The 12,749-nt window shown below is 36.4% G+C and overlaps 2 protein-coding genes across 6 annotated transcripts in view; one reads left to right on the top strand and one right to left on the bottom strand.

The window, feature by feature from the left end:
• Positions 1–12,749, top strand: part of LOC123561319 (protein NCBP2AS2-like) — a 116,756-nt gene that overhangs the window by 30,453 nt on the left and 73,554 nt on the right. The window lies entirely within an intron of this gene.
• The window catches only part of LOC123561318 (TBC1 domain family member 5-like), a 75,121-nt gene that overhangs the window by 23,638 nt on the left and 38,734 nt on the right, over positions 1–12,749 (bottom strand). For all 5 annotated transcript variants that reach the window (XM_053553350.1, XM_053553347.1, XM_053553351.1 and 2 more), the window contains 4 exons: positions 10,567–10,617; positions 9,843–9,912; positions 9,064–9,236; positions 2,176–2,318 (listed from right to left, as the gene is read on the bottom strand). In XM_053553350.1, the coding sequence (XP_053409325.1) occupies positions 2,176–2,318; positions 9,064–9,236; positions 9,843–9,912; positions 10,567–10,617 (437 nt within the window). The remainder of the gene's footprint in view (positions 1–2,175; positions 2,319–9,063; positions 9,237–9,842; positions 9,913–10,566; positions 10,618–12,749) is intronic.

Raw genomic sequence — 12,749 nt, forward strand, 5'->3', positions numbered from 1 at the left:
TAACCCCTGGGGCTGGGCCAATTTGGCCCCTAGGGGTCAAGATTTGAACAACTTTTGTAGAGGTCCCCTAGGCAATGCTTCATGTCAAATATCTAAGCTCTAGGCCTTCTGGTTTTTTTTAAAGAAAATTTTGAAGATTTTTCTATGTACAATCAAGAAACCCCATGGGGTGGGGTCAATTTGATCCTGGGGGTCATGACTTGAATAAATTTTGTAGAAGTCTACTAGGAAATGCCACATGTCATATATCTAAAATCTAGGCCTTCTGGTTTATTTTTAGAATTTTTTTGAAGATTTTCCTATGTAAAATCAAGTGACCCCTGGGGAAGGGTCAATTTTGACTCCGGGGTTCATGATTTGAACAAATTTTGTAGAGGTCCACTAGGCAATGCTACATGTCAAATATCTAAGCTCTAGGCCTTCTTGTTTATTTTTAGAAATTTTTTGAAGATTTCCCTGTTAAAATCAAGTGACCCCTGGGGCAGGGTCAATTCTGACCCCAGGTCATGATTTGAACAACTTTAGTAGATGTCCATTAGGCAATGCTACATGTGAAATATCTAAGCTCTAGGCCTTCTGGTTTATTTTTAGAAAATTTTTGAAGATTTTCCTATGTAAAATCAAGTGACCCCTGGGGCGGGGTCAATTTTGACCCTGGGGATCATGATTTGAACAAATTTTGTAGAGGTCCACTAGGTAATGCTACATGTGAAATATCTAAGCTCTAGGCCTTCTGGTTTATTTTTAGAAATTTTTTGAAGATTTTCCTATGTAAAATCAAGTGACCCCTGGGGCGGGGTCAATTTTGACCCCGGGGTCAAGATTTGAACAACTTTAGTAGAGGTCCATTAGGCAATGCTACATGTCAAATATCTAAGCTCTAGGGCTTCTGGTTTTTGAGAAGAAGATTTTTTAAGATTTTCCTATGTAAAATCAAGTGACCCCTGGGGCGGGGTCAATTTTGACCCCGGGGTCATGATTTGAACAAATTTGGTAGAGGTCCACTAGGCAATGCTTCACACCAAATATCTAAGCTCTAGGGCTTCTGGTTTTTGAGAAGAAGATTTTTAAAGTTTTTCCTTTCAGTTGCCATGGCAACCAGAGTTCTGCATGGAATTCAATTCTTTGAACAATTTTTGTAGAGCTTCACCCAAGGAACATTCCTGTGAAGTTTGGATGAAATTGGCCTAGCGGTTTATGAGGAGATGTCATTTAAAGTAAAAAGTTTACCGCCGGACGCCGGACGGTGACCCATCCTAATAGCTCACCCTGAGCCTTTGGCTCTGGTGAGCTAAAAAAGCAAAATAGAGTTATGTAACCTGTGCACTGCATGTCAGATCATCATATTAAACAAGTGTGTGACGTTTCAGTCTATTCCCATACAAAACATTCCCAAATAATTGCCACGTCAAAACAGCAGCATAACTTTGTATACATGCAAAGCAGAGTTGTGGAAACTTAATAGTGCATGTCAGACAATCATGGTGAACAAATGTGTAAAGTTTCAATCAATCCCAATCAATGGATACTGAGCTACCTGCTTTCATACAAAACTTATTCAAAATATTGCCATATTGTAAAAGGGGCAAGTCTTTGTAAAAATGCAATATAAAGTTATGAAACCTGTGTAAGGCATGTCAGATCTTCATAGTGAATATCTGAATTTTTGCTTGGTTTAACATTACATGGACATAATTATAGGTCTTATGGCAACTTTCCAGCTTTTGTTGGTAGAAGAAGACCCCAGGTACCCCTCTATGCATTCCTTCCTCACAGGTGGATATCTGGGTTAAACCAACAACCTTCTGTAAGCTAGCTGAATGGCTTCTTCACATGAAGAATTCAATGCCCCCCCCCCCCCCACCCCGCAAGGCTCGAACTCACATCAGTAAAGGGCCAAGTGATTGGAAATCAGTGACCTTAATCACTCTGCCATAGAGACCCCCATCACAGTAAACAAGTGTTGAAGTTTCAATTCATTCCCACTGGTTACTTAGACATCAGCTTACATATAAAATATCACCGAATCATGATACGGACAGGTACAACTGGTTGCTTGCAAAATCTCCACTATTTGTAAAGTTTCAAAAACACAAGCTAAAAACACACCACAAAGTTTTGAAATAAATGTCAGTGATAACAAGGTAATAGTAGACATAAATTTTCTTCACTTACAATGGTCCCTAAGGTATAGCAGCATTGCAACAAAGATAAAATCTACCAGATCAAATCCAATACCGTCTGCAAAAATGGCATCCCATAACACCAACAGATCTTGCATTGGGAATTCCCGTCCAAACAGCAAACGTATCCAGCGACTGAAAAAGAATGATTCACAGTGACTGATGTTTTATCATGAAACAGAAAAAGATCCATTTTTCCTGAGGCTGTAATATATTTGCATGTTCTTCACATGCCATTTCAGGTCAATGTGGTGACCCAGTTATTCCCTGTATTAAACAGTCCTGCAACATGGCAAGAAAGACTTGAAAGGGTAAGAGCTTAAAGTTAGAAGTCATTGTGCAATATCTATTTTTTTATTATCAGAAACAAGTATCTCAAAGAGAGTATAATCTACAAGAGGACCATGATGGTCCTGAATCGCTCACCTATCCCCACATGACCCAGTGTTGAACTGAGTATGACGTTGTTATTTCTGTTATTTGACATAGTGACCTAGTTTTTGAGCACGTGAGCTAGATATCATCAAGATAAAAAAATTCTGACCAATTTTCATGAAGATCCATTGAAAAATATGGCCTCTAGAGAGGTCACAAGGTTTTTCTATTATTTGACCTAATGACCTAGTTTTTGAAGGCATGTGACCCACTTTTAAACTTGACCTAGATATCATCAAGGTCAACATTCTCACCAATTTTCATGAAGATCTCGTGAAAAATATGGCCTCTAGAGAGGTCACAAGGTTTTCTATTTTTCAACCTACTGACCTATTTTTTGACCGCACGTGACCCAGTTACGAACCTGACCTAGATATCATCAAGCTGAACATTCTCACCAATTTTCATGAAGATCCATTGAGAAATATGGCCTCTAGAGAGGTCACAAGGTTTTTCTATTTTTAGACCTACTGACCTAGTTTTTGACCCCAGGTGACCCAGTTTCAAACTTGACCTAGATATCATCAAGGCGAACATTCTAACCAATACTCATGATGATCTCATGAAAAATATGGTCTCTAGAGAGGTCACAAGGTTTTTCTATTTTTAGATCTACTGACCTAGTTTTTAACCCCACGTGATCCAGTTTCGAACTTGACTTAGATATCATCAAGGTTAACATTCTAACTAATTTTCATGAAGATCCATTGAAAAATATGGCCTCTAGAGAGGTCACAAGGTTTTTCTATTTTTATACCTACTGACCTAGTTTTTGACCGCACGTGACCCAGTTTCGAACTTGACCTAGATATAATCAAGGTGAACATTCTGACCAATATTCATGAAGATCCATTGAGAAATATGGCCTCTAGAGAGGTCACAAGGTTTTTCTATTTTTAGATCTACTGACCTAGTTTTTAACCCCACGTGACCCAGTTTCGAACTTGACCTAGATATCATCAAGGTGAACATTCTGACCAATATTCATGAAGATCCATTGAGAAATATGGCCTCTAGAGAGGTCACAAGGTTTTTCTATTTTTAGACCTAATGACCTAGTTTTTGACCCCACGTGACCCAGTTTTAAACTTGACCTAGATATCATCAAGGTGAACATTCTGACCAATATTCATGAAGATCTCATGAAAAATATGGCCTTTAGAGAAGTCACAAGGTTTTTCTATTTTTAGACCTACTGACCTAGTTTTTGACCCCACGTGACCCAGTTTCGAACCTGACCTAGATATCATCAAGGTGAACATTCTGACCAATTTTCATGAAGATCTTGTGAAATATATGGCCTCTAGAGAGGTCACAAGGTTTTTCTATTTTTAGACCTACTGACCTAGTTTTTGACGGCACGTGACCCAGTTTCGAACTTGACCTAGATATCATCAAGATGAACATTCTGACCAACTTTCATAAAGATTCCACAAAAAATGTGAACTCTAGAGATGTCACAAGGAAAAGTTTACGCACAGACGGACGGACGGACGGATGACGGACACCGCATGATCACAAAAGCTCACCTTGTCACTTTGTGACTGGTGAGCTAAAAATAATACAAGGGTATATAGGCAAAAATGAAAATACACAATTTTCAAATGCTAATTAGAATATTAAAGTTTTCAAGAGCTCAGCAAATGAAAACTAGAAATGTGGCCATTGAGCACCAGTGCCTCTACTATGTGATGTTTGGGATGTTAGGACACAGAATTGTGGTCCTGTGAGTAATGGCACTTTGACAGCAGAACATGCATACATCTACTGAAATTATAGACTGGAAAAGAAAGATGACCATAAATACTTATTTCACCTTTAAATGATTAAATATTACATCATTTTGTTATGCAGAAAGTTTATACTAAGTTATCTAAGAATATCTTTCTATACATGAGAAAACAAGATAAAATCTCTAATCTCTGAGTATGATCTTAACCTTTGATTTAGGGATCTAAGTCTTGCACTTGATACTTGGTATGGGATTTTAAACCAACATGTGGAAATGGTATGGTATGGTGAATGTTTCTGCCAAGTTATTTGCATATCCATACATGCATTGAAAAGTTGCCAAAAGGACAAGAAAAACAAGCAAATTCGATGAATTGGAATCCCCCGCCGAAAGGGTCAGAGTTGAGGAACGGCAAAAAAATATATCCAGCAAAAAGTTAAGAATGTTACCAAGAAGCAAATAATTTCATTAGTCAAAATCAAATTAAAAGAAAATCTGGGGGGGGGGGGGGGGGGGGGGGGGTGATATTGATAGAAAATGAAAAATGAAAAAAAAAAATGGGGGGGGGGGGGGACGAAGGTAAGGTGGTGACCAGGTGTAGGTACACAACATCACATTTTTATAATAAATGTTCATGGAAAAGAATGAAAGAAGTTTAATGAAATTCTTCCAATTGGTTGGTTTGTTATGTACAGATCTGTGGATTTTTAAACAATTAAAGGGCTATAACTATATGGAAAATTGACCAATCGAAAAAAAAACTTGAAGGGCATCGTCGCAGTATCTTGGTTCATTTCTGTTTCAAGTTTGATGAAATTCTACCTGCTAGTTACTGAGAAATGGCTGCAGACGGACATTTTTCATTAAATCAAGGGCAATAACTCTGACGGATATTGACCTATCAAAAAAAAAACTTGACCGGCATCAGCACAGTATCTTGGTTCATGTCTATTTCAAATTTGATGAAATTCTACCTGTTAGTTACTGAGAAATGGCTGCAGACGGACATTTTTTATTAAATCAAGGGCAATAACTCTGAGGGAAATTGACCAATCAAAAAAAAAACTTGACGGGCATCATTGCAGTATGTTGGTTCATGTTTATTTCAAGTTTCATGAAATTCTACCAAGTAGTTACTGAGAAATGGCTGCGGACGGACGGACGGACGGACTGACTGACGGACTGACAACGCCATTTCAATACCCCCCTCCCGATTTCATCGGCGGGGGATAATTACCTTAAAGCATTGACCTTTAAGGGTGACCATGACCTTTAAGGTAGGGGCATGGACTGGAACATAACACATCATCCGTTATGGCTATATCCCTGCATGAATAAAAAAAAGTTAGAGTGGACAAGAAAAGTGACCTTTGAGTCGGGGATCCTGATGATGCATGCCACACATCTTGTTATGACTGTTATTTTTGTCAAATTATATGAAAGTATGACAATGTACAAAAAAGTCATTGGCTGGACAGGATTCTGTGCACAAACATACACAAAGACACATACACAGGAAGGGGTTAACACTATTTTGCTCTTACATTTTTAACAGTGAGGACATAGCAAGATTGGAACTTGATTACTTGTTTAGCAGGTTGCTGCTCTGACCATATGATCTTCTTAACCATATAAATAAGAAATCTGACTCCTCCCCTTCCTGTGACCACAAAGACAGTTTGAAATATGAAGAAGATATGAAACTTGACATTTTTCATTATTCAATCTCATATCACAGTCAGGCAATGTTCGATGAGAAATTCCCACTTGGCTAATATGATTATTTCATGTATAACCTGCAAAATGAGCTGTTTTAATTTCCACTATAATGACATCATTTTTTCATATCACATATGAGCCATGCCATGAGAAAATCAACATAGTGGGTTTGCGACCAGCATGGATCCAGACCAGCCTGCGCATCCGCGCAGTCTGGTCAGGATCCATGCTGTTCGCTAACAGTTTCTCTAATTGCAGTAGGCTTTAAAAGCGAACAGCATGGATCCTGACCAGACTGCGCGGATGCGCAGGCTGGTCTGGATCCATGCTGGTCGCAAACCCACTATGTTGGTTTTCTCATGGCATGGCTCATATAGAGTTTCATGTCATGGAAGTAAATTAGCTATTATTTAAAGCTTTCTATTAAGATCACCTACCAGTAGACAGTAATTTTGAAGTGGCATATTTCCACACGTTTCAATTAATGTGAAACTGTTGATTAAATTTGTTGTGAACTGAAATATGAACAATAAGGTCATAATGCCCATACGTCATTCAACCTGACCTTGACAATCTGTATTACACACTCAACCAGGAATGGGAACAACTGTTTTTAGTATAAACCAGAGGCATGAACACAACTGGCAAAGGAGCAATACAAAATACTACTAGCCAAATCTCTAAGTTTTAAGGCAAGAACACTTTTAAAGTTTTTCTTATACAAGTCTGCGTAAAACAAGTGAACCCCTGGGCAGGGCCAATTTTGACCACTGGATCTTTATTTGAACAAGCATGTAAGAGAACCACTTGACAATGCTACATGCCAAATAATTTATGATTTAGGCCTTTAGGTTTTACAAAAAAAGATTTTCAAAGTTTTCCTATATAAAGGCTATACAAATCAAGTAAACCCTGGTGCAGACACATTTTGACCCCAGGGGCATGATTTGACAAAAAATGGTATCGGACCACTCGTAGTAACTTAACAATTCCCAGAACAAGAAACTTTGTACAAAAAACCCATTTTTCCTGTAATGTACATTAAGAAGTCATTGCACTGCAATGCATTACAAGTGAGCAAAATACAAAAATGCAAATTTTATATAGCACCAGGATGTCTGTTATCAAGAACAAGGGAATACAATCAGATATGTTCAATCACAGGGAAGCCATGATAATAACATTCTGTTGATTAAATCATATCATGTTATACCGCCCATAATAAAATATTGATTCTCTATGAAATATACACCATGCCACTCTTCATTTATATTTCATGGCCAGAATTGATATTTTGTTTTGAATAAAAAGAAAAAAAATGGAAAATTTTATTGGGCTTCAAATATCTGAATATTGTTTTGCTATAGTGAGAACATAAAATGTGCAATATACAACCCTTGAAGTAATGTGATGCAGAAACAGCTGTTTTTACATTTCAACACCAAAAATTCATTTAAATGTATATTTTCTATTGTAAATCTAGGCAATTACTGTTCTAACTTAATAATGAATCATTACATTAATGCAAAACTTGCAAAATCCATCACAGGATCCCACACTGCTTTTTCCTATTGTTGGGCTTTAATTCACTCTGACAGAATTAGTCATATTGTCTCTCTGACCTTTATAGTGGAGGAAGAGCCCAGGGCCCATATTCACAAAGCTTCTTATTTAGTTAATCATTTTTACAAATTTTACACACCAACTTCTATGACTGCAATATATTTTCAATTAAAATATTACTTGAATGATCAATAGATTTAGATTTCTTCTTACTGTTAGGAATGGTTTATAAATGAAATTAAAAGTCATAAACAAATCTTAAATTCTGATCCTAGTGACATTTTTTTGTACTAAGATTCTTTATGATCAAGGGCCAAGGTGCCCCTGTGGGCATTATTTGTGTAAACGTACATGCCATATATCTGTGGAGCTATTTCGTGTCTGTAAACTTACATGCCATATATCTGTGGAGCTATTTCGTGTCTGTAAACTTACATGCCATATATCTGTGGAGCTATTTCGTGTCTGTAAACTTACATGCCATATATCTGTGGAGCTATTTCGTGTCTGTAAACTTACATGCCATATATCTGTGGAGCTATTTCGTGTCTAAACTTACATGCCATATATCTGTGGAGCTATTTCGTGTCTGTAAACTTAAATGCCATATATCTGTGGAGCTATTTCGTGTCTGTAAACTTAAATGCCATATATCTGTGGAGCTATTTCGTGTCTGTAAACTTACATGCCATATATCTGTGGAGCTATTTCGTGTCTGTAAACTTACATGCCATATATCTGTGGAGCTATTTCATGTCTAAACTTACATGCCATATATCTGTGGAGCTATTTCATGTCTAAACTTACATGCCATATATCTGTGGAGCTATTTCGTGTCTGTAAACTTACATGCCATATATCTGTGGAGCTATTTCGTGTCTGTAAACTTACATGCCATATATCTGTGGAGCTATTTCATGTCTAAACTTACATGCCATATATCTGTGGAGCTATTTCATGTCTAAACTTACATGCCATATATCTGTGGAGCTATTTCGTGTCTGTAAACTTACATGCCATATATCTGTGGAGCTATTTCATGTCTAAACTTACATGCCATATATCTGTGGAGCTATTTCGTGTCTGTAAACTTACATGCCATATATCTGTGGAGCTATTTCGTGTCTGTAAACTTACATGCCATATATCTGTGGAGCTATTTCGTGTCTGTAAACTTACATGCCATATATCTGTGGAGCTATTTCGTGTCTGTAAACTTACATGCCATATATCTGTGGAGCTATTTCGTGTCTGTAAACTTACATGCCATATATCTGTGGAGCTTTTTCGTGTCTGTAAACTTACATGCCATATATCTGTGGAGCTATTTCGTGTCTGTAAACTTACATGCCATATATCTGTGGAGCTATTTCGTGTCTGTAAACTTACATGCCATATATCTGTGGAGCTATTTCGTGTCTGTAAACTTACATGCCATATATCTGTGGAGCTATTTCATGTCTCTCTAGATGCATGTGAAGTTCAAGGTCAGCTTTCTTCAGCAGGTAGTCCTGTATCCTTGTCAGCTTCGTCACAATAACATTGGAAGGGTTCAGGTCCTGGGGTCTGGCAAATGGCTGTGAAGATGACGGATCTATGTTTTGCTGGAAGACAATACACAATACACCATAATCTTTTTCAAAATGTTTCTGGCAATTAAAGACAAACATTATCTCAATTTAACTGACATCCCTGACATACCATTTAAAAGCCATTTAAGAAAGGAAAACAAAGTCATTTTTTGAACAACATCTTGTTACAAAGGTAGAAATCAGGAAAATGATGTGACAATATTTCCAATCAAACTAAAATCTAATCATAAAAATCTGATTAAAAAAAATCCCCCTTAAACAGCAACATTTTCAATGCATTTTTCTCAATTATGAATGCCAGCAAGTAGTGAAAAAGAAGTGTCTGTCACAATTGGTAAGATTACAATTTTCATCTACTATGACTACCCAATTTTAGTCTTCCTTTGAAAACCCTTTTGGCATTGATATCCTAAGTTGCCAAATAATGTGAAAAAAAAAAAAAAAAAAAAAAAAAAAACAAGAATGAGCTTCCAAGTTACATAATACTTCAGTAGAACATTAACTATGTTTTCAATAAATATGAGCTCATAAACTTTCACTATTCTTTCAAAATCAGTATATCTGAATTATTGTGTCAAAGTAATACAGTTACTGGTTACTAAGGCATTAGGGATTTACCTTTGTTGGATAAACTTCCTTTGACACATACCACGGCTCCATAGTTTGCATCACTTGAGAAAACATTGCACTGTAATAGATAAACTTGTGCTTTTAACAACATGAACAATTTAAAACAAGACAGAAAAAGCCACATAATAGACAAAAGGGAGGTAAAAGTTTTAAAAATAGGTTACCTTTATCAATCATACTTCCATTTTTCAAGAATTACTTAGGCATAGTTACTGTTGAAAGACATCAAATAAAAAACATGGCATATTAAAACATAACAATAATTCAAACATACAAAGTACAAAGCCCTATTTTATGAGCTGTGCAAAACTTTCATTCAAGAAACCCTTTAACACAGTGTTTGATTATTTGTAAAAGTCTGAACCAATGAGGGATTTGACATACTGATAAGATCTTCTAATAGACAGACAGACAGAAAGACAGACATTTTTATTTCAAATCAAACAGGCTAAAAAGCCCGTGATGACACACATAGACACAAATACAACTGCGGACTAATATACTGATGGATATCTGCCTCTCCTACTGTGAATGGGGAAGAGGGTGGGACACAAATATTAATTACTGGGTTTGTTTCACTCTATGGACTCTCAACAGAAATACTGGGGGTCACCATGTGACCACCTTTTAACCAGTGAAAATACTAGAATCTTATGGGAGGTAACACAAAAGAGTATATACAGTGAAGTTAATACGGTTAAGTTATACTTACTAAGCATCATGCTCTAGATACTTGGGATCTAACACACACTTTATCTTCTCACTGAAATACAGAATAAATTACATGTTATTATATTGTAGGAGGATGTAACACCAATATGAAATGCAGAATTCATCTAACAACTTAGTTTTTCATGTAAATTTTCATGGTAAACATGCAGAAACATGTTGATGGAAGACATATCAATTAAAGGAGCAAGAAATTTTATATACTGTGCTTGAGGTATTCTGGCCATGTTCAACAACTTGCCAATCTTTATAAGTTACAAACAAACAGAAGTATCAATACTTTTTCTGCACCAACGTACACACTGAACCAGACTGTTAAGTACATGTACCAAGATTACAAAATGACAATGTAATGCATTTCCAGATAAACAAATAGAAATAAATCAGAGGTATTTCTGATTTCATCTGTAATTACGGTTTTGTGAATTCACAAATTATGCCAATATTTACCAATGATTCAAATTCGATTTCAATAATGGTGAATTACACATTGGCCTTATATGGTCTAGTACAGTATTAAGCAAATTCAGTTCAATGTAGGGTGTGAGACATCTTTAATTTTGTGATGTCATTTCAATTTGTATAGCCAGAAAACTTTTATATTTTCTATTCCACTCAGACAAAAGAACAAGCAGTACAATGTCATCATTTTTAGCGTGTTAACAAGTATATCATAACAAGAGCTGTCACAGGAGACAGCGTGCTCGACTATTTCCGTGCTGGATAGTGGAAGTGGGCATATCTGAGGAAATGGAGCTGTCACTAGAGTGTTTAATGACTAAAATGTGGATGAAGATATTGAACAACAGAACAAGTTTGTGTCAAAAATATTAAGAAGTACTCAACATATAGGGAACAAGATAGATATAAATTCTAAAAAAGATGATACATACCAGGTCCTATAAGATACAGCATTTGATACACCAGTAAAACGAAAACATGCGACAGTATGCAAAACGAAAACAAAAGGTTAAAGAAAAAAAAAAAAAATCCATTCGGTAATAACAGAGTTGGAGTGATAGTGCATCAAAACTTTAACCTGAAATTCTAAGTAAAAAGGGGGAATAATTCAAGAAAATTTGTGCCAGAGTTATGCACCTTGTGTCATATGATGTGGGTGATGATGTCGAAGAATTATTTTAAGTTTTAATCAAATCTATTTGGTAATAACAGAGTTGGAGTGAAAGTGCATCAAAACTTTAACCTGAAATTCTAAGTAAAAAGGGGGAATAATTCATGAAAAATTTGAGCCAGAGTTATGCACCTTGTGTCATATGATGTGGATGATGATGATGAAGAATTAGTTTAAGTTTGAATCAAATCCATTTGGTAATAACAGAGATAGAGTGAAAGTGCATCAAAACTTTAACCTGAAAATCTAAGTGTAAAGGGGGGATAAATAAAAAAATATTGGTGCAAGAGTTATGGCCCTTATGTCAGATGATGTGGGTGATGATAAGGAATAACTATTTTAAGTTTGAATCAAATCCATCAAGTAAATACAGAGATATGATGAAAAAAGAGAAAGTGTTAAAAAACTTTAACCAAGGTGGGGACGCGGAAAGACACCGACGCCGACGTCGGGTCGAGTAGGATAGCTCTCCTTATACTTCATATGGTCAAGCTAAAAATGATTTGCCTTGCACTGAGAAATATGCACTTGTTCTTTTTCTTTTGTTTAATACTGCAGTCAATAAGCAGCATAAAATCAGTGTTAAGATTGCGAAGCAATGATGTTAATGCTCTAAATAGTACAAAATGAAGTGTAATCATCAGATTTTATGTAAATTACTAAGAATATGCCAAACTCCTCAATATAAGCCCAAACTCTTGAATATATTATTTCCAGGACAACACGCAAACAACTGTGTCCCCAGTGCAACTAATAAACTAGATGCCCACGGGCAACATGTCGAGCCCGCCAGCTGTCAAAAGGACTAGGAGTTACACATGACACCCTGTCTCACTGAGGCAATCATTTATGCAAAACAAGAGCACCGCCTTGCGGGTGCTGACGCTCATCTGATTTTTTTTTGTATAATAGAAATATTGTCCTACCTATGATTTTCTAAGTCTAAAAAGGGCCATCATTCTTGCAAAAAGCAGGAGAGAGTTATGTTTCTTGATGTACAGTGTCCACTTATGATTGTGAAAAACTGTTGCAAG

The sequence above is a fragment of the Mercenaria mercenaria genome, chromosome 10 (assembly GCF_021730395.1).
Source record: "Mercenaria mercenaria strain notata chromosome 10, MADL_Memer_1, whole genome shotgun sequence".
Taxonomy (NCBI): Eukaryota; Metazoa; Mollusca; class Bivalvia; order Venerida; family Veneridae; genus Mercenaria; species Mercenaria mercenaria.